The 23,977-nt window shown below is 38.5% G+C and overlaps 1 protein-coding gene across 1 annotated transcript; it reads right to left on the reverse strand.

Moving 5' to 3' along the window:
* Positions 1-12,874: 12,874 nt before the first annotated feature.
* LOC111869139 lies at positions 12,875-15,716 on the reverse strand. The gene is made up of 2 exons (XM_023860382.2): positions 15,013-15,716; positions 12,875-12,958 (listed from the first exon to the last, which is right to left on the reverse strand). The coding sequence occupies exons 1-2, from the start codon at positions 15,447-15,449 to the stop codon at positions 12,907-12,909; spliced, it is 489 nt and encodes a 162-aa protein (XP_023716150.1). The 5' UTR covers positions 15,450-15,716; the 3' UTR covers positions 12,875-12,906.
* Positions 15,717-23,977: the final 8,261 nt, after the last annotated feature.

Here is a 23,977-nt window from a genome sequence, read left to right on the forward strand (position 1 = left end):
CATCATCATTATTTTGATCGAGCAGCTGGGGCAACTTTTTACCTTCTTTCCCTCTCTTGACCTATCAGCGCCTTCAACGATCATTTACGGTGTCTTTCTTCCAGTCGATTTCTACTGCGTTATTTACACATGTACCACCTGCTTTAACTTTACAAAGCTCTGCTTTTCCATTAACACAGCGTATTTATGTGTTTCTTTATTATTCCTAGAGTAAAGACTGGTTGTTTCCCTAAGCAACATCTGTCCTTCTAATGGAGACATATGAACTGGACTTCAGATGCTATTAAATTAATAATGTGAGTCACCGGAGCTCCACCTCTAATGAACAACTGCGGGAGGACCTGTCTTCTGGAATACAGCACCTTACAGTTCGGCAGAAGCAGATCCTAAGGGTTCTAACGACAATGTATAATACTCAGAATCACAGTTTTTTTGGAATTTGTCCATCGTCCAGTATTCTAGAAACTAGGTGACATAACGTTTAGGAAACTGGATCTGTTTCCGTCCTCAGATGAAAGGGGCGGAAGAAAATTACTCTGATTGGTCCCGTAGAAAGATCCAGTGACTGAGGTTTCTTATTTCTAAGGGGCCCTTTCACCTGAGGACGGAAACAGATCCTGTTTCCTAATTGATATGATTTATAGTTTCTAGAATACCAGACGATGAACAAGGTCCAAAAACCTAGTAGTTCTGAATTCGGTAGAAGTTCACCAACGTTTCGGAGAAATGCAAACTCCACATCTTCACGGTCGAATTTTAAGCCAAGCAAGAAACTAAAAATAAACAGGCGGAAAGCAGAGTTTTCTTGTTTGGCTTACTCTTCGACTCCAAATATTTAAATAATATGAAACGAAACGTCGGTGAACTTCTACCGGACTACACGGTGTCATATCTCAGAAGATATAATACGAACAGTTCTATGCTTTGTGAGAACCTCAAATTTAACTTAAAAATTGTAGATTTGCAGGTCTTTGATATGCAAGCTATGATGTCCTGATTCATATCAAGAGAACCGATTTGTCTGTTCTTGCAATTAATCGTGGTTCTATTCATCCAATCCCTCATACGTCTTCATAGCACAGTGCTTAATTAGTTAAGCGCAGGAACAAATTGCCTTTGGATTCTTGAAGTTAATAGAAGAGCAAATATCAGTTTTCATGAGATTTGTAGTCGCGTTGATTACGAAAAGGGAGATTTGTTCCTCTCGTTAGGCAACCCAGTTCCATAGAAGAGCAGGCTCGTTCTCATCTCTAGGCGACCCTAATTTCGCTGACGAGTACAGTCTGTGTCAGACTGTTGCACACAGCATATCATCACGGCAATGACCTTATAGTGCTTGACTTCCTAATATTTTGTTACTGGAGGTCTTATTAATATTCTGGCACTACAACCTACATCCAAGCTGAAAGAGGATTCCCCGTCATCGACTGTTCGCGGCTACTTATTCAGTCTATCCATAGCTCCCCTCCACATGCTTCATCTAACCAGAGGACGTATTTTACAAATATAAGATTTATTTAGGGGACTACGTATTTTTTTATTGCTGGTGAGGTGGGACTAAGTCCCTTGTACTCGGCCACTTCTGGCCTATTGTACCAGTCCCAGATGATAGTTGAGGGTGATTGTGGAGCATTTGGTGGAATGAAGATTGGCAAGGGAAACCGAAATACTCGGAGAAAACCTGCCCCAGTGCCACTTTGTCCGCCACAAATCCAACTTGACCAGACCCGGGATCGAAACCGGGCCGCCGCGATGGGAAGCCAGCGGCTAACCTCTTGAGCTATGGCGCGTCCAAGGGGACTACGTAACTAGAAGCTTCGCGATGTATACAGATCATCTTGTAATGTTGGAATAGTGTAATAAAAGAGGGCACGGTGAAGTAGGCATGTAGATTGAATGGTGAAACTAGGAATACATATGGAAAACATCTTTAAAGACTGAAAATAAGGTAAGGGAACATTGTGTGTGATGAATGAGAGCACAGGGAAATAAGTTTTGAGGACGGGAGGTGAATGTAACTGGCTCGGGATCGTGTCCAACGAGGTATCTAGTATTTGTGGTGTTGAACCTCAGGATTCAGGTACCGGAACATTACTTCGTGTATTATTTACTTTTTTGTTTTTTTACTAACTCGGTGGCGCTTCCAATGACTCCGATTATTTAATGCCGGATAATGAGATGGCTAGTGAATGATGAAGTCGAAAGAACATGTAAGAACACATTTGTGGCCTTATTTGAGGTCATACACCTGGTTTAATGCTTGAGGAAAACCATGGAATCCTCAGCCAGGATAGCCGATCTCCGGCCCGAGATTTGATCCCAGGAACTAAGAATTGTTACCCACAAGAATTTGGCCTAAATAGATTTTGAAAGATTTCTTCCTTTTTATGGACTTCTTATTGCTTTGGTGTTTATTTATTGAAGACACAGGCTGTTTGGCACAAATCCAGTCACAGTGCACGTATGAGACAGTATTTCTACATATAATGCCCTTTTTGTTTAATTAAATATTCACTGCGGAATTTCGCTGCAAGCCTCAATTCGTGTAACGCCCTTACAAACTTGATACAAAATTAAGGATGCTTTCCACGTTTAGTTCTAACACACCTCCATAGATCGATCCACAACATAGCCAATAAATTGGATAGATTTACTGTTGTATTCACTAGTGTTACTGACAAATGTTTAATGCATCATAGTCTTCAAGAAAGTACTGTATATTTTATTATTTTTATACGTTCACTGCTGACTTAGCACATATAGTCGTAAATTATTGCTTGGAGTTAGTTTTACAGCACTGGTTATTAAAGAAAATATGTCGGGATTTCTGGGTTTTAGGATTTTGTCCATTGTCCGTTATCCTTAAGAACTCTAAAGAACAACAGAAAAGTGGATGTTTATTTGCATGAGACTCATACTAAACAGAAGAATCCAGTATGGGGAACAATACATGCAAGCCCCTGTGAAGACGCTTGGCTTTATTCAGCAAAATGTTCCGTGTGCTTTTTCCGCTATTGTTGTACCTAGAAGGGAATATGGTCTGAAAGCTATGGGTACTTCTGCAAGAGAATAACATTCCCCTGTTGCTAGGAATGTGCTGTGATCTCATTCAAATGCTTTGTCAACAAGATGGAGCACTGCCACTGGATATATTAGAACTCGTTTCTATTGTCGATTATTGTCGAACTTGGCCACAATGCTCTCCTGAGATTAATCCTTTTGATTAGCTTCTGTGAGACTTTCTTATACATCATGTTACAGCAATCGTCTTTTAAGTAATGTAGACATCGGAAGTAAATATGCAAAGTTCCGATGCCTTGAGGCAGCGAGGGCAAGCTTTCCTTTTGTGTATATATCGTGTTGTAGAGGTGGTGGAGGACATGTTGAGTACGTCCTGAAGTAACGTCATTGTCAGCAGTGGACGTACTGGACGTCTACACTACAACTCCTAACCTTTACATAATTGACTGTAGTTTTACTTTTGCATTACTCTTTAAATAACTATTATGTAAAATGTATAATAGACAGTTTTTTCGTGAAGACGCTGAAGAATCTATAAAAATTAATTAACGAGAAACATTTCACGTGATTACGCTCTGGTCTTAGTATGAATGGACTTACTTCGAATGCAAGCTCAAGCGGTTAGTCGCTGGCTTCCCACCGCGGCGGCTCGGGTTCGATCCCGGGTATGGTCAAGTAGGATGTGTGGTGGAAAAAGTGGCGCTGGGGCAGGTTTTCTCCGAGTACTTCGGTTTCCTCTGCTAATCTCCATTTCACCAATTGCGACACAATCACCTACACCTATCATCTGGGGCTAGTACAATAGGTCAGAAGTGGCCGCAGTTCAAGGGACTTTGTCCCACCCCACTAGCAATAATAAAATAAATAATGATATTTAGAATGCATAATAAAGCAATTTTCTTCCTCATTTAAAGAAATAAATTTCTAAGGTTGACTGTACATGCAATTTTTCATTGCATCTACTTTCAATCCGGTTGTGTTGAACAAAGTGTGTTACTGCCAACCCACTGCTATATGAAGTAGGTTTTTAACACTGATGTTGGCATTTGAAAGTCTGCTACCGCGGGCAGAGGAGGCACAAGGGGGGATCCAGTAGGCTGAGAGAAACAATGAACGAAGTTCGAATGCTGCTCATTGTTGTCGTGCTTTCTGTTCTCATATTCGTGTTCATTAGTCTGGTTCTGGGGGATTCGCTGCCTGGCAGTGACCACTGTGGTCCAGGCTCTGCCTACAGTGCATACACAGGAAAATGTAAGGACCTCGTCACTTCCGACAAAAGGTAACGAGTGCATGAGCACTTCTCATAGTCAGACTCTACCTATCAGATTTATTTTCATGTTACTTTCCTCTGTCCTCTGAACAGTCTCTATTAAAGATATTTCTCCATCACTACTATGCATACACTTCTTATCTTCCCCTATCTCTCATACTACCATCTCGCTTTAACCTTCACATTTTAATTTGTAAATCTTGGTTGAAGTTCCAGTTTACATAATTTTAAGGGTGTCATAAGTGTCTGAACTGTATAGCGTCGACTGTAGGATTCTTGTTGAATAATGAAATGGAAAGGATTTCGAGGAAAGCGGTGGTGGTCTTATCGAGGTACTCTCCAGGCACTTTCCTGGAGGAAATGAGGAAAACCACGAAAATCCTTCATCAGGATAGTTGATGTCCCGGTCGAGACACGAAGAGAGAACCTCCCTAACACAAATTTAGAACACAACTTGTGGACCATCCTGTTCAATTATTTATTTAACTGAGCATAACATTTAAGGGTGCCACGGTAGCTATAGCTAGGGGATGCGGGCTGAAAGGCCGGTGTTCAATTCTCGGCAAGGACAAGAAATTTGTTATCTACTCCATAGCGTTCAGATCAACTCTGGGACTCACCCAGCCTACTGATCAATGGTTACCGAGGTTAAAGCTGCCAGAGCGTTAGGCTGACCGCTCACATCGATATAGTTCAAGGGTGAGAAATAGTGGAGCTATAATTCAACCCCCCAAACGCCTTCATAGCGTAGTGCTTAACTGATTAAACAAGGAAAAAGTTTTTAGCTTTACCTAATTGGTGAGAATATAGAGAGTCGAAAGTTATGACGATAGGTACATAATGAATTTGAAAGGATTTGGCAAGGAAAGACTGTTAACTAATTTGGTTTACAATGTCGTCATTTTCCTGGGTTGACTTTCGAAAGCACAAAAATCTGCAGTCATAAGATCCTGTATCTGGGCCAAATTTTTAAACTCAGACCTTCAAAATTTGAAGTAGGATTGCCAGACACAAGATGGCGACATTTGGTTCAAGCTCTTGGTTATTCGAACGATGTGATTTGAAGTTATTTCTTGTGCAATGCCATAATTTTTCTGCTTACTTCTTTCTTTGAATATAAATGGAGTTTACCAGTATTCATAATACTTGCATTTTAGTCTAAAATCTTCCTTCAGGATAGGAGATCACGGTTAGTGACAATCAGAGTCGAAATGATGAAATTATTTTATAAAACTTTTAACATTTCTAAAAGTAATCCAGAGGAGTTAGAAACTGTATCCCACCATACCTATCAACAGTCCACGATCATGTTCCAGTAGACTGCGAGGTTACATAAACTCTGGAGCTGAAACAAGAAAACTCCGTGGCCTTTAGTCCGCAAGCGAACTATACCGATCGAGCGACCGCCACTTGTCGACGAAGTCAATGCCAACTTTTTTGTGATAGAGGGTATCGCGTGGTCAGCGCAACGGATTCCCACGGCCGTTAATCTCGGTTTTTTAGACAGGACTGGAGCTGAAATAAAATGGTTAAATAAGAAAGGTAAAAGTAAAGGTAAATTTGTCTCTGCGGCTAGTTAATTAGGCATCATGCCATGAAGACGGAAGGATAAAACCATAGGAAGGGCCAATAGGCCAGCGTGTTTCAAATTGTAATTCAGCTGACAAACATTAGCACACATTAAAAAGAATTACATTCTTTGTATTGATTCTTTTGCAAATTTTGTGAACTTAGTTGGCGACCGGTACGGTAAACACGCAAAATGCCAATTCAGTGTCCCAAGAGTTTTCTGAACTTGCTGCCTTCGTCATTCGCCAATAAACAAAATTAGAACTGATTGAAGTATTCAAATAGTACTTGCTGCTAAATCAAACCCTTCGGAACCCAAGTAATCTTCTATTGCCTCCGGAATATACGTACGAGTATATTGGGATGTCACATCAGAAAAATGTTGGTTGAAGTCAGAAATGTACACTCCAGCATTTATCTGAACTATTTTATTATTAGCTCACTACAATACGGTTCACAATAAAGTATGTTTTTCCCTTTGGCGCTACAGCCCAAATTTGTGCCTTGGCCTACCTCCATGAAAATCTCCCTTTCACTTCGGTTTACTAGATCTTAGACATTTGGTAGGACTCCTTGGGCGGGTGATCAGCTCGTCGCAAGGCCTCTACCTGTACGCAAACACAGAACAACGCACACACACACAAATATTAAACATCCATGCCCTGAGTGGGTTTCGAACCCACGATTCCGGCTTCCGAGTGAGCGAAGACACTGTATGTCTTAGATCGCTCGGCTACCGTGACCTGCCTCACAATAAAGGATAAACCCATATAATTTATATATTTTTAATTTTAAATGTTTAAACAGTGGCGTGATAGAGTTGAAATTTATTCTCTAGAACATTTTTCACCTTTCAAGATATCTTTACACAAAACAACAGCTTTCGGAAATTGGTTTATCGCTATCTTAAGGTGGACAGAACACACAAAAAAATGCTCTTTCTCTGTGGGATCCCTAGGGAAAGCTTGTGTCCCAGGCATGAGATTAGTTCTACCTAGAGACCCAACAGACAATATGAATATCTTCATATCTTACACATCTAATGACTGAAATTAAAATTCATTCCATACGATGCCAAACTGGATCCATCTAACTCAGGATATGGGCCACGCCATAGCTCAAGCGGTTAGTCGCTGGCTTTCCACCGTGGCGACCCGGGTTCGATCCCGGTTCTGGTCAAGTGCGGTTTGTGGTGGACAAAGTGGCGTCGGGGAGTGTTTTCTCCGAGTACTTCGGTTTCCCCTGCTAATCTTCATTCCACCAAATTCTCCATTATCATAATCACCAGGGGCAGGCTACAATAGGCCAATCAGTTGGACTCCACCCCCCACTATGCGAATTTAAAAAACAACTCAGGATATGGAACAGGCGTGGGCTCTCGTTAACAACGGTAATGAATTTTCGGAGTTCATAGAGAGGTTGGAAATTTCTTGAGTAGCTAAGCGACTATTAGGTTCTCAAGAAGGACTTTGCTCAGTGTAAATAATTATCATTCCTGGATAGGTCGGTCTGTTCGGAAGACCAGAGTTCGATTTGCAGCACCAAGACCGAATCTGGGATGCCATTCGGCAACCGTACCAGAGATAGAGCAGCCAGAAAGTGAATCCATGACGTCCTTAGACACGGTGAAATTTATCTTTTCTTTTCATATACATATGTAGTTGCAAAACCAAGAGAAAGTCCCATGGATTTCACCTGGAATTCGTAGAACGTTCAGACTGGCTGCAGGAAACATCGGTTTTCACTTGCGCTATTTTTCAGAACCTAAGGCGTAGTTCTAATTAAACACGTGACATCTATATCAACTCACAGGCTTATTCTCTCTTGTCATGCCACGCCTTGAAAATTATCGATAAATCGAAATTCTGGCGGCATCATTACTTGACGTTATTAAACAAGGTCAGAATCAGTTAGTTTTCTTTGTCCTGTAGCATTTACTATGTTTTCTGTCTACAATAGAAGAACGCAGGATTATTTGCTCTTATTTTTTTGCGTTCTTTCGAGGGAATTAGGTGATTTAGCTTTCTCTACGTTTACATCTGCTAGTGTTAGTGCCCACAGGCATATATCGCATAAGACACACACACACATATATACATATATATATGGGGCACGCGGTAGTGTAGTTGGTTGAGGCACTATGCTACAAGAGGGAAGGTCGAGGGGGTTCAAGTACCGATGAGGTCATTGAATTTTTTTAATTGACCTAATCCTTCCAGCCGAACTTAGGCCCTGGGGTTGACTCAGCCTCTAACAGAAATGAGTGCCAGGAATATTCTTTGGATATTTTTTGGGGTAAAAGTTGGCCGGCGTGTAGGGCTGACAACCCTGCCGCCATCTGAGAGCCGACTGTGTAGACAATATGGGAACCTCAACATCTCACAACTCTATGGGCCTCTACGGCCTGTTACAGGGATACCTTTACTTTTTACTTTATATATATATTAAAGAATATTCCCTACAGGGTATGAATATCTGAACATTGTGGTAGAGTTCTTGAGATGTGCAGACTCCCTATCCAAAATTTGTACTGTTTTGCCATGCGTTTCTCTATCACAGAATTAATTCACAGCTGAAACACACGTCATAGTTTGATACGAGAACGCAGCTCATCCCAAGATGTGATCTAAGGTTTTCACAGCGGTGAAGATTAGTTTTGTCATCTATGGGCTTTAGACACGGCATAGTCTGACAGATGAGTACCAAGGATCACCCTCAGATTAGAAGTGGAGGTGAATGCGTTGTGTTCTTCTGAAAGATTTGTAATCACCTATCAGACCACACGGTGTCATAACTCAGAAGACCTCGACACAATACTCAATTTGAACTTTAAGACAAAGTGACAGTCATAATTGACTCGATCCTCTTGCATAGTATTAAAAAAGATATTGATTAAACTTCGTGGTAAAGTAGTTAATGCTTGTGTTTCGTATTTTGGGTGTATCGAATTCAAAAGTCGATCAAAAGATAGCCTATACTGAACGAGGTTTTACGTGATTTTTCCCAGGTCCTTTCCAAAGTAGCCACGACCACTACTTTCCCGCGTTTTCCGGTTCATAATCACGAAATCATCCCGCTATTCGACACTACACAGACTGAGCTGCTGACAGTTTTGTTAGATAATGCGTAATTAAATAAATATCAACATTGAGAAACGCTTCAGGGACTGACGGTGTACCGGTTGGCGTCTCTGCTAAGAGTATAATGACGTAGCCTATTTGATTGTATGTAAAGTAATCCCAAAGCTATTCCGAGTGTTTTTTGTGTGTAGAAGCGGTTTAAGATAGGAACAATAATATTGAACATAGTATTTGAATTGTGTGAACATACGTCATGCACAAAATGGAATAAATGAATGCATATTTGTAGGGTCTGCGCTCGAGCCCGTCCCTCCATCAGTCTGCACGCTTCTTCCCCGAAATTTCTGATATCATGTGGAGCCGATATTAAAGTCGGATTTCATCCCTCGAAGTAAATGGCCATGTCTCACACACCTATATAAAATAACTGACACAATTATACGCAGAATGTCTCATAATCACATGCCATAATTTACAGGATGCTTCCTGGACATTAAAATTGTTTTAAAATTTCGTATGAATATGCACCCTGATGATCATTATTCAAGGTTCATTACATTATTCACAAAAGCCCTCCACTAGTTCCTATCCTGAACCAGATCAATCAAATCCATACCATCCCATCCTAACCAAGATCCATTTTAATATTGTCCACCCACCTATGTCTTGGTTTTCCTAGTGACCTCTTTCCTTCTGGCCTTCCCACCAGTATCCTACATGCATTCCTCTTCTCCCCATTAGTGCTACATGCCCTACCCATCTCATCCTCCTTAACTTGATCATTCCTAATTGTACTTGGCCAAGACTACAAGTTGTGCAAGTTATGAAGTTCCTCACCCATACAGAACCACAGGAAAATTTATAGTTTTGTATGTTCTAATTTTTATGTATGTTTAAGTATTAAATAACAAAATATACAATTGCAATTTCAATAATTTTATGTTACCTACAGTCAACCAAGCACCTTGGAAAGTGATTATGAGCTAGTCATGCTCCTTCCATGACACCCATGGACTAACATAATACAGATGAAGATTGCTATCTCATCAAGTGTGATATTTTGTGGTTTAGCAGATATTTATAGTGTTGCAGAGGAACATGTTTACTCTAGCCATAGGATGGAAGAGTCCATTCTACTTTGAAGATAAATGCAACATGTTTACCAGGGACATTGGCAAATTTTTACCAGACTACATGGCATCATATCCCAGTAATTTTCATCTTTGTCTTCATAGTCTGCACGTGAAACCCCAAATCTTAACTCCATTCAGTAGTGCACAGTCTGAGAGGATTGTTCTCTCACCTTAACTCTGTTTACAGGTTAAGCGACCGACTGCCACTCCTCATGCCTTACTTCGCAGCACAAGTGAATCAAGAACGAGACTAACGGACATACAGAGAAGCATGGAAACTGTGGATCTAGGGGAAGAACTTGACCTTGAAGCAGAAGACACAATTCTTGTACCAAGCAGAGTTCTATCTGTCATTTCAAGTATAGCAAAACTTGTTAAAACCACATTTGTGAATCATCAGCTTGGACACAGTCAGGAGGGCAAGATATGTGATGCGTGACTTCATATATGTCCATCTTCTAAAAGTTTCGCAACAGTACCAAATCAATCATGAAGAGAGAGAAAATGTCAGGGAACATACACTTGCCAGAGAGTCTGGTACATCAGTAATGTGCATGGATATTATCAAGGGCATGAACAGTAGCTCCAGCTCTCAATAACGTTTAAGGATTCATTCCCTAACTTACAGAAAATTCAATGTGTGTCTATCACAAAGATCAGTCAGTTAATAATGTTTACACAAACAATCGCTCTTATTATGAAATAATACATAACACATAAATACATTCAGCGGGCAAAATCCATTGTTCATAATACTGAAGTAGGTGATGAGTTTAGCAGCCACTGTTTTTTAAATGGTACTGAGATGGGAAAAAATCAAGGTTTTTTATATGTATGCCACTGACTTCCAAAATATTAATTATTTTTAAAAATTATTATTAATAAAATTAAGTACTAGTTGACAATGAATACACAAGTAGTGCTGGTATTTTTCTGATGTCAGGGGATAATGATTGATTAAAAGTTTCAGGAAATTTGAGGCTTTGGGCACATTTTTTCACAAAAGAATGGCAATACATAAAAGTTGAAATATGAGATGTTGGTGAAGAAACAGTGTATATCTTTTAAAGGCTCTTCAGGAAGTTTGTGCTGTCTAGCATCTTCAGTTTCAAGCAGTTAACATATGCTAACCCCTTACAGAATGTAATATAAACTAGGATCTTCATTACTAAAATAACTAAATTCACTAACCTTCCTCTTCAGACTAACATTGGGTGATGTTATGCAACAGAAAAGCTTATTTTTAATACTCAGTCAAAAAGTATTATATTCTGTCAGCAAATTTGTACTCAGATATACTACAAATAAACTGTGAAGTCCCATAAAAGTAGTTACTGCTTCATAAATAAACTAGGCATCCTTATGTGTCACCCAAAGTAACTCTGGTTCAACTTCAATGATCTACAAATCGGATACATTGATTTGATCTGAATTACTATAATATCTTTGTTTTAGTAGCTTTATGAATGATCGTGTATCAAATGAAACTAGCTGAGAAAATATATTCCACACGAAGCAGAAGAAAATGGTTCTGCTTGAAATTTTACTCACAAATGACACCAGCTAGACAATCCCACTTTGTTGGAATGGCATTGGGTGCAATATTCAAATATAATAGAGTGCTGGGTACAATACTGAAATATGATATAGCTTTGGTGCAATATTCAAACTTTGTATAGCATTGACACTTAAAATGCTGTAGGGCAGAATATCATAAAAAGAAACAGCGTTGAAGCATGTGGTGATGCTTGGAATGATTTTGCACCAAAATTCAGAAACAGACACCTAACATTGAGCTACTCTGAAAAACAAGTTCAAAAGGTGGGATGACTTCAAAAATATGTTAAAATAGTTTAGGCTGTGATATAACTCAAAATTCAGATGCTAGCTTCTCACATCCAAGTCCTGGATTCAGTGCCAGATGACTTCATGTGTGATTCATGGTGGACAAAGTAACATTAGAATAGGATTTCTCTTCTTCTCCCTGGTAATTATAATTCACCATTGTTCCATATTCATATCTCAGTGTTCTCTGATGTATTAGGCAGCCCCTTTACAAAAAAGTACATAATCAGACCCTCTGTTTTCAAATGGGAAATATTATCTCTGATCCAGCATATAACTGGTTACAGAGCAATGAAATTTATTAAAATATTACAAAAATATATGATTCAAAATGCCATGGACAAAAACTTGTTACATTCAGGTGTATAACAATGCAGCATGTATGTGATAGATGCAATTAAACACATATAAATTACACAGTGACGTCCATAGGGGCACGAGTGCAGTGTAAGAGCTTGGAACGTCTTTCTCTATTAAACCTAACACCATCATACCACACAACACCAACCCTAAACATACCAGAAAGCTCGCATTTTGGTTATCAATAATTTAAATTGGTAAAATCTTTGATACTTATTATATTTTACAAAAGTCACAACTATTTTATAATTCAAAAGTATTTAATTAATACAATTAGGCACATGATATGATTGCAGCAAGAAATAACAAGTACAATAAATATATGTATTATGAACGTATGAGAGGCAGGACTTCTCGGCCCTTGCACCGCGACCTACAGTGATCAACTGATATTAAATAGAAATATAAAATAAGCTGTTAATATTTACAGTTACATTTGGGCTACCTGAAGACAGGAGGGGCCACCTGATGCTCGGGGAGCAGGCACATTGGAGCCTCCCACATGATAGCACCTGTACACATGTCTATGACGACTCAGACACCTTAATGAAAACAAGCGTAAGTGGTGTTGCTGTGAATGGCCACTTCACTTGTCACGTGGCTATACCTCACACTGCACAATGCATTTTCAGAGGCGTCTCAGAAGTGGCATCAGGAGATTCGAAAGCTTCAGCCTCGGTCTGAAAAACGAAATGGTCAGAATATCAAAATCATACAGAGGCCTTTATTACAATATCAGGACCCGGGTGATGTCCACAAACACACCAGCTAATAACCGGTGGGAACAAGGTAGAGTTCCCTGTAATTTGTAACCAGAATGTCGACAACCTACACTGGAAACAACACTAGAAAGTCATATGGGCATTTGTTAATGGGGTATGAAGTAATTCTGTGAGCTCGGTTGAAAATTTGGCAGAGTTTTCAGAGCAAAATGTAAACGTATGTTTACTGTGTACAAAGTTCACATGCTATTTCACATGGCAGAAAGATCTAAATATATTTGTGTGAGTTGAAAGCCAACGTCATACCTAAGTGAAACAATTGCCTTTCATACATTTGCAGAAAACCCATCTGTAATTTTAGGGGGCTATATTTTTTTTGGAACGGACCTCCTCTCTCATCTAGTGGTTAGTGTTCCTGGCTACAAATCCAAAAGTCCAGAGTTCGATTCCCGGCGCTACTAGATTTTCTGAGAAGTAGTGGGTCTCGAACGGGGTCCATTCAGTCTCGCCCCGGTCTATAAAACCGAGATTAACGGCCGTGGGAATTCGTTTCGCTGACCGCGCGATACCCTCTACCCACTAAAGTTGGCACTAATTTCACCGACCAGCGGCGGCCGCTCGGTCGGTACACTTCGCTTGAGGACTGAAACTACGGAGTTTGTTTTCTTTGTCAATTAGATGTTAGGGTGATAATAAGAGCTTGAACAGTGTTCTGATATGTGTACACCCAATAGGAACTCACATTATAGTGGTTATTTTCTCAAGATCATGGAGATTTATTCAAATATTTTGTAAGGCATGACACGTATATTTTTTGAATAGCTGAAACGTCTATTCTAGACATTTTTACCATACTAAAATATTCCCCAAAAATATGTTAAGCCTGAAGTGATAAGGGGATTAAGATTTAGAGAAGTTAATTGAAAAACAGAAATACAAGGTATAGAGTTTCGTCGAACTCTGTTACGGGCAAAGTAGAGAGCATAAGAGTACTTTAAGGACAACATGAAGTAACGTTTATTGTAGATCTGCCATAAACAGTTTAACCGAAACCGATCCTGCAGTTTTGGCGCTGTTGTTTGCTGACAGACAGGCGCGTTGAAACTAAAAATTGATTTTCAATTGTTTTTTTGAACCCTCCCAACGATTAACATTTATTATTGCATACAGTTTTCATATCACAAGGAAGAGTCACCCCTGAGACAGAAATATTATTAAAAGAATCGAACATAATTAAATTTTTTAAGTTTCAGGTTTTCAATTCCCGCTAACATAACATACTCATTAGTGAATCTAATGATTTTTTTAATTCGCTTAGTGGGGGATGAAGTCCAACTGGGTCCACTCGGCACGGCGGCCACTGCTTGGCCTATTGTAGCCTGCCCCGGGTGATTATGATGATGGAGAATTTGGTGGAATGAAGATTGCCAGGGGAAACCGAAGTACTTGGAGCAAACCTGCTTCAGCGCCACTTTGTCCACCATAAATCCCACTTGACCAGACCCGGGATCGAACCCGGGCCGCCGTGGTGGCAAGCCAGTGACTAAGCGCCTGAGTTACGGCGCGACCTGCGTCTTAGTAGCGTTGTTTTTGTTCCTTGTATATGTCTTATACGTATACACAACACAAACGAATCCAAACATGACGATAACTGGATAAAGAATGGCTGCCAACAAAGCAAAAAATTGGAGTTTTAATTTTTTTTAATGATCTTTGGTGATTTTTAACAGAATACATTTATTTTAAATGGGAGATATCACATTTACATGTGATACGTGAAGTTGTACATACTACGCAGTGAAAAACTTTTAGCAAATAGTGGCACTTGACGTCCGTACACGGCCGAAACATGTAATGGAAAGAGAGGGAGATAATAAGCGGGCTGCACTGTGGACGGAAGTGTAGTGTGTGAATGAAGGGTATATTAATGCAATAGGATGCTTAAATACAAAAACACAAGAAATTTATTCCTCTACTTTAAAATATCCTTAAATTTCAAGACACAAACTTACCTTGTCTTTTTTGGCAGCGTCTGACTTTGACCTTGCAACGGTTTTACTTCTGTTGGAGCTGCTGTATTGTTAGCTGAAGGGGCTGCAGGCTTCGATCCTTCAGGCTTTGAGGAATTCGATATTTCAGCTTCAGTCAATGGCTGAACTAAACCAGTTTCAGTTGTTGAAGACGTCCCGCTTAAAATCTCTGTGAGTTGCTGTTCCAGTGAAACTTCCTCTGACACGCCGGGCACGCTAGCCAAGGCTGCCAGAGCTTCAAGTGGCGCATGTACAATAACAACACCTTTAATATGAACACGTATATTTTCGGTTCCATTTTGTCTTTGATCATAAACAGTCTCTTCAGTAACAGCAGGAGCACATAAAACAGATCCAATGAAAGAAGTAAAGAAAAACAACACAAGAGTATTTACCAGAGATGTCATTTCAATAGCCATCTTTGTATTTAAAGACAGCTTCTTCTGTTAACTGAGTGAAGACAAACAACACCTAACCCGTACCTTGCCGCTGAAGAAGTAATCAGTCAGTTCTTCTAAAACACAGTTGCCAGTTGAACGGCGATTTCATGCTCGCTGAAGGCATTTAAAATATCTGTCGTTAGAATAAAACAAAAATGAGAAGACCTGTTTAAAAAAGTTCTCTCTCGGTTGACCCTTTAAGAGGACAACGTCCTGAGGTAACATAACAACGTGATCCATGACCAAAGCCAACACTTGCTACCATTTGCCACAGCTAAGCATTTCCTGGTGTTGGGCTCTGATAGGGCAAAAGGTCATATAAGTTCATTGACTTACGTCACATGAAACATTGATGGATTTTTAGGGAAACGATGAACAGAACCTGAAATGAAAGAGGTAAGAAAATAGCCACCACGGCAGTGTTGGTGCGTACCTTACTTTATCTGGTAATAATTTCATAATAACAAGGTTCGCAGAACATACAGCGTACCATAGAATAAGCGGCAAATACACAGTGTTACATAGAAGAACGGACAATAATTCACAGCGTATCACGGAAGAAATTTATCACTAGATAGGAGCATCGCGCCTCCTATAAAGAACCATTCAAGTTCTCAGTGTGTATGTTCTAGGAAACCATGAATTTAAGACGATTCTTAGGAGCTATAATGTATAACAATGGATTGATGAAAGGGCTGTCTAGGGACACCGTAGATAGAGATCGGAAATTATCAAGATGGCACCTTGAAATTACAGCGGGTATTTCAAAGTAAGCAAGTTTGCAGCCCAACAAAAAATTCCGCTCAGAGAACGGTATCCTGAGCTCATGAGTTGATGTTCTTAGGATCGAATCCTACTCCAGACTGATTTATTTTTAATACTGCAATTGTAAAAATCCAGTCGCCAATTTTGTAGCTGTTGACTTATAAACAACATTCACAAGAATACACGCTGGTCTTAAATTAAGCTAATTGAAAAACAGTCCCAACCAATTTTGATACCAAACAAGTTAGGTGAAATGGTAACAGTTCTGAATTACATTCAGGATATTCTCAATTTTATATCGAGCGTATAGTTCGCTTGCGGGCTAAAACCCAGGAGTTTGTTTGTTACATTCCCCATTCTAATCTCCGCAAGGATACAGATTACCCTAAATATTGCCATAGCTTTCCAGAGTCGCCTCAGGTAAATGCTGGGATAATCTACCTCAAAATAGGCCACGACCAATTCCTTCCACATTCTTTCCAATTCATCTTTCACTTTTCATCATATCATTTGAAGCTATGACGTAAGGGTCACTGATAGCTTCATTAAATAATAAAAAAATAAATAAATAAAATACCATATTTTCTACTTATGTTTACAGGACCCAAATGAAACTGTTTACTATTAATAGCAACATATTTCTCCATGCCAAAGTACGTTTCTGTTTTGCAGAAAATTTCATTAATGGTGTCCATTTAAATACACACAAATGTAGTTTTACTTGTGCTTAACTAATTCAAAATTTTTCCATGAAGGCATGTGGGGAAGTGGATGCATAGATACACATTTTCTTGACCTTGGCACTAGTTGTAGGTGATTGCCAAAGATACGCAAAAGAGTATTTATTTAGGTTTCCATATAGTGGCTTTCTATGAGTGAATTTTTACATGCAAGGTTCAACTTCGAGTTTAGATAAATAACATATCAGAGATAAGGTACAAACTTAGAATAAAATGGTTGGGCCTATCATACACATCGAAGTTGATAAATGAAAACGGGGAATTTGCAAGATAATTAACATAATCAAAATCCTACTCCACCAACACTCTGCCTAGCATAGTTCCTATATTGGAGAAAATACCTCAATTCAGTCCGAAAAAGAATTGTATCCACCCACTTTAAAAACTGATACTGATACAAATTTCCAGTTAAACATGTTTAATTACAACATTTTATAAACATTACAAACACATTTGCCTCAAAGATTTATATTCTTCAGTCAGATTTATTGATTATCAAAGAAACGTGTTGCTGCTACTTATAGTGGCCATCCGGGATATGAATCCCTGTACTTTAGCAGATACATACTAATATTTCAGAGTAACCAGTTACCTTCTTCTACAAGGTAGATCAAGGCACCGGGTTCCTTCGGAACGAAGGTACCTATTTCCAAATTACACGGCATCATATCTCATACGACTAAGGTCTCACTGCCATGGTAAACTTAATTCTCATTTGACTGCTTGAGATAAGCTTGTAGCTTCATACGTTTTCTCCTGTAACAACTACAGAACATATTGTTAAACATTGAATTAATTCCTTTTCAAAGAAAACGTTTATTTTCACCCATTCTTTGACGTAACTGGATAATTTACAGGTTTAATTTCGTTTTTGGCTACTAATTAAGCTGCGGAAAGTTCAAAGCATTTGGCAAAAAAGAAAAAAACTTCCTTATACTCATATAGGTCGTGCTTTTATTCTAAGTTTGTACGAAAATTGGTGTGCAATCTACGCAGACCAGCCCCTTCGCGTAACGTGTCAGATATGTGAGATATGTGACACATGGCCTTCTTTATCACACCTAGCTAGAAGCAGAACCCGTCAGTCGATACCATCATACTGCGTTCATAAGAAAGCTAAAGGGCTTTACTGCATATTGAGAATGCGGCAGAAGCAAAGCAATAACAAATTAGAATAAATGTGCAAAGTAGACGTAAGAAGATAATATACTACCGAAATTATATTTATATAATCACAAAAGATGAACTGATATGGGAATACAGTAGAGGGAAAAACCTTTTACATTTTCTGAAAGACGGAATGGAATTGTAGCACCAAATCTTTGAGTTGTGATAGTAAGAACATTTATGACTTATTTAACGACGCTGTCAGTAGTTTGTACCAGTGTTTCTCAAACTTTTAAAATAAAGCAACCTCCTTTAAAAATGTTTCTGAAGTATCTAAAGTCTACAAACATGTTTTTTTCTCTGCCACTGCAACACGTTTGTATAAACAATGTAACCGTAACGGTAATTTGGAAGGAATTACCTACAGGAAATAAATTTGCTCTCGTTCTTATAATTGTGCAAAAAAGGTAAGTAAAAGTAAAGCTATCCCTGTAACAGGCCCATAGGGTTGTGAGACGTTGAGGGTCCCACATTATCTGTACAATCGGTTCACAGATGGCGGTAAGGTTGTCAGCCTCACGCCCCGGCCGCGCTTTACTCCCCAGAAAAATTACTCATTTCTGTTAGAGGCTGAGTTGACCCCAGGACCGTAGCGCGGCTGGAAGGATTAGGTAAATTTAATAAAATCCAATGACCTCATCGGGACTTGAACCCGCGACCTTCCGGCTTGTAGCATAGTGCCTCAACAAACTATACTACCGCGTGCCCCGTGCAAAAAAGGTACGAAAACAAAAGTTCAGAATATTTGTGTTCACACCCCCCACCCAGATTATCTCATATACCACCAGTTGAGAAACGCTGGTTTAGATATCATGTCACACAGTTGGATAATTAGCTAATAATGAATCGGAAAAGGGGTAGAAGGAAGCAGCCGTAGGCTACTTTGAGGCAGTATAACAGCACTTGCCTAGATTGACTGAGGAAGACCACGAAATGCCTCAGTGAGAACACAAGTCAGAAGCGTTACTGCTTGACTAGCTTCCTTCTTTTTCTTTTGCAGGAACTTATAGGAATCTGTATAAAATATTTTCGTGACAAAGAAAGTGAATACAAATAACAAAGGAATTTTCTTAAAATACTACTTGCAGAACCTATATTTCGCGCTATTCTAAGCAGTATGTGGTGTTTACGCCAACAAGTCGCGAAATATCATAGTCAATTACAAATCCCGATTTTCAAATTAAGGTAAAAATATTTGCAAAGTAAATTGGAAATATATGATAGCAAATTCTTCTAGACGATCCCAGTGGCCGCGCGGTCTAAGGCATGAACTGTCTTCGTTCGCTCAAACGCTGGGATCGTGGGTTCGAATCTCACTCAAGGCATGGTTGTCTGTGTGTGCGTTTATTCTGTTTGTATTGTCCTGTGTGTAGGTAGCGGCCTTCCGAAGGCGTAATCACCCATCCAAGGAGTCCTACTGTCTGCGTAAAAAAAAAAAAAAGAAATGATTATCAAACTGAAAAACAGGCCATGGCCCAACAAAGGGCTGTACCCACTAATGAATGAACGTCTTATTCTACGAGGCACATCGGCCTAATTACACGTTTCCTAGCTTCACGAATGGCAGACTAGTTTAAGTGTTCCCAACATATACGGAAACTATATTACTTCGCCTTTGAAATTCGATTTTAAAATAACACGTAATGGGACGTGTTACAAACGCAAACATAAAAAAAAGGGAACAATGTCTTCTGACGTTGGTCAGAAGTGACTGAAACATATAAAGATGATCTATATTCTCATATTAAATTTGTTACACTCCACTGACCGTATTCATTCATGCATGACAAGCTAAATATGATAGTATGATTTTATGCATACTTGATATAACGGTTGGATTGCAATGACGAGGTCAGAACACCTTCAACGCAAACAGGATACATCAAGAGGAGGAAATACAAACAGTATCCTGGAGATTTATTTAATAACTATCAGCAGCATCTGTTCTTTGCTTGAGACATGGTTGGTTTCCTCAGCAATATGACAACATATAGGAGCTGAATTATTATATTTCAGCATCCCATTGTTTTGAGGCATCATCCTATTTTGTACCAATGTATCTGTCAGTAATACAACTTTAAAAAGACATCAGGAATATGCTGTTCACTAAAAATGCATTTTAATACTATGACGGTTCAAATAAATAAAATGTCCATAGGCCTTTATGTAGTAAATTTACACATTAAAAGTGAATATTCACACTCCTAAAATTGCCTTGGTTTTAAATGTATTTTTACTAATTTATATTCACAACATGTTTCAGCCTCACTGGGCCATCATCAGGTGAAATCTATCCTCGAGTGAGACCACTGCACTGTATTTGTTTCTCATGATTCATGCTAGTTGTTAAATTTCATTTTTAACCAGCTATTTTGCACCTGTTGTCACTGTAACATACAACATGTAATAGAATGACTAGTGTACGCTTCTTTGGCTACCTTGATGTTATCATATATGATACGTGTAGTTACATTTGTCGTTGTTTCCCTATTTCCTACATAGAAGCTGAAGCTCTGAAGGAAGCATCACACTCAAACTATGCAGGTAAAGTTAACCCATATAATTAGAAAGAGACTTGGAACAATATTTGAATTACATCCGCAAAATACTTACACATGACTCTGTGTATCTGGCAGGAGTGAGAACTAAATTTCATACCTTTGGATGTTCTCTGTTGAAAAAACACAGAAAAAACATGAAAAAACACAATGTGTACATCCACACGTTTATTATCAATCCTGGTTAATGTAAATCTAAATACAAAATAGAGTAATATATATGTATATATCTTTATGTTATGTTTTACAGATATTAAACATAGCTCCAGAATAGAAGCAACAGCTGTCTGCTGTATAAAAACAAATAGCTATGAAAATTACAGGTAAGTAAAGCAGGAAATTTGCCTGCCACAGCAGAAAGAAACAGCCGACTCTTCTTGCATATTAAGTTCGTCATCTCTAGGTTAATGGGGGCATGCGGTAGCGTAGTTGGTTGAGGGGACAATGCTACAAGCTGGAAGGTCAGGGGTTCAAGTCCAAATGAGGTCATTGGATTTTTTTCAATTGACCTAATCCTTCCAGCCACACTATGGCCCTGGGGTTCACTCAGCCTCTAACAGAAATGAGTACCAGGAATTAATTAAATAATTTTCTTGGGGAGTAAAGCGCGGCTGGCGCATAAGGCTGACAACCTTACCGCCATTTCTCAGCCGATTGTCTAGATAATGTGGGACCCACGTCTCACAACCCATGGGCCTTCATGGCCTGGTACAGGGATAGCTTTACTTTTTTTTACTTTATCTCTATGTTAATATATTCAGCTGATAGAAGACGTTATTTAAGATCAATGTATTCCAAGATGACACTGTGAATTTATTTGTGGCTTATTTAACAAAACTTTCAGTATCTCACACTATTTAGCATTTAATGACAATGAATCTTGAATTCAGAAGGATGTGGAAGTCATCATTGCCTAATTAAAGATATGGTCCCAGCATTTCACTGAAGGGGCTGAAGAACATCATGATAAACCTCAATTAGGATATTTGACATCCTGAATGAGAGTTGAACCGGCCATGTTCCAAATAAAAGTCTGGTGGATATGTACCACTATTTTGGAGGAATCTACTGCCTCAATCTTCAGGGCAGAAGAGTAAGCCAATTGGGCAAAAGTATGACAGTGAATGAGCCATTGGGAACCAATGGTTTCCTTTATCATGAACCATCAAGTTTTATCCTTTTGCACTCCTTCCCATGCCTTACTTATTCCATTCTTCTACAGGTCCCATTTCATCTTACACTTCTTGCCTTTTCAGGATCACTGGTTCCAACAGGATGGCTCACTGCCTCAGTTCCTGTTCTTCCTTTCCTATATCATAAAACAATATTTCTCCTTGGCTTACTGTTTTACCCTGAAGAGTGAGGCAGTATATTCCTCCAACTTAACAATGGATTTTCACATTTACCATGGTGAGAACCTCATATCTTACAGAGAATGATGCTTATCTGATTTTTATTAGAATAATTTCTCCATCTTACATACATTCCTCTCTGCATAAATGAAAATGTCTGGCTTTTTCCTTCTGCTATAGCATAAGATACACATAAGCATAACACTATAAAACTGCTACTTAATTAGTTAACAATCTTTCATCATAGAACTTTTTCATAAAAACAACATTTCTTTATGCACAAAGTTACTGAAAATAAGATCTGCTGTGTTTAATGACTAAACCACAATATAATAATAAATTTATTATTGCTAACATTAATGAGTGTCAATATTTTTTGTTTTTTGTAAGAAAGTACTAGTCTCATTTAACAATTTAAAAGTTCTTAAGAAGTCTTAACATATTGTAAGATACTTTATATAACTGCAAAGGCACCTTGTAGTTTCACAGGAGACTTCTTATTAACAAGTTTATTTCTCCATATAATACTGTAATAACAAAAGAGATAAAATAAACTAAAACAAACAATTAAGCTGGAAAAAGGAACAAAACTGCAAATATTTAAACAAATGCAAATCCAAAATTGTGACAGATACAGAATGATTAAGATTATACAATCTTATGGGATTTGATGTCATGTAAGTATAGGTAAACAGGCACCAGAGTTTCAGTAGAACTTGCTGCTTCTATCTTCAAGGGCAATCCAAATGATGGAGACAGCACATTCCACTTAACTGCTGGTACTTATCTACAAGAATACACAGTGTCACAACTCACAAGACTGTAATATTAATATTCACTGTGAGAACCTCAAATCTCAGACATAAAATTATATTTTAGTTCTTCAAAAATGAAAGTGAAGCCACAGTTCATACAGAAAATCCTCATTGTATCATATTTGTGTACATTTAACTATTACATTTTATTATTATAATAACTTCAACAGATGGTTTACATTTCAACTAGTGTGCAATGGATTTCAACATCAAACTGAGGAAAACTTCTAAATGTAAGAAATTTTATACTGAGATTAACTGACAATCATAACTGTTCCTTAAATGGAGGACTATTACTTGTGGGTTTAACTGTAATAGTATACAACTTTCAGCTCCAATATATTTCTGATTTGTATCCTCTGAACATTTAAATGCTGAGTACATCTTCCTCAGATAAACATATTTTTTGGGTACACAGTTCAGCTTTCTAGAATAATTTTGTGACATATTTTGCTGTGTAACTAGTTAACTAGTATGTATAGTCTTGTGTCTGGATTAATCAATGGTTCTTGTTACTTTTTCTTAAAATTAATAAAAATTACACCACATTAAAAATCACTATCAATTTTGTACATTTAAAAATTGTCAGTGTTTCATATTAATACAACTTTTCATACCACATCCAATGTAGAGTGGACAGTAATTAAGTAAAAGCTGCACCAGTGAAGACAGCTGTACCATATTACAATACAAAATTGACACCAATGTTAAAACTTGATACTCTATAAAATCATTACAATTTCACCATAAGTTTTGTTTTAATATCTGACTGAAATTAAAGGTAAACATTTTCCCCAATACCATTCTAAATTTCTATAGCTTAGTATTGCACAACAAAACAATAAACAAACTTATAATATTTTCATAATACTAAAACAGTGTTAATCATTTACAACTGGTCTTCAAGACTGCAAACATGTTACATAGGTATCCTACATCCAAACTAATGGTCTCTCCACCTTATCATGGTGGTGGGGTTTGAGTGCTCCTGAGACTCTGAGAGCTATGCTGGTGGCAGCATAGCTACTGGTAGGGTCACCCTTGCCAGACAGGTCAAGGGACAGGAGCCAAACAAAGAGGAATACCCTGGTCCTCCAGGATAGGGGTTGT

The sequence above is a fragment of the Cryptotermes secundus genome, unplaced genomic scaffold (genome assembly GCF_002891405.2).
Source record: "Cryptotermes secundus unplaced genomic scaffold, Csec_1.0 scaffold618, whole genome shotgun sequence".
NCBI classification, from domain to species: Eukaryota; Metazoa; Arthropoda; class Insecta; order Blattodea; family Kalotermitidae; genus Cryptotermes; species Cryptotermes secundus.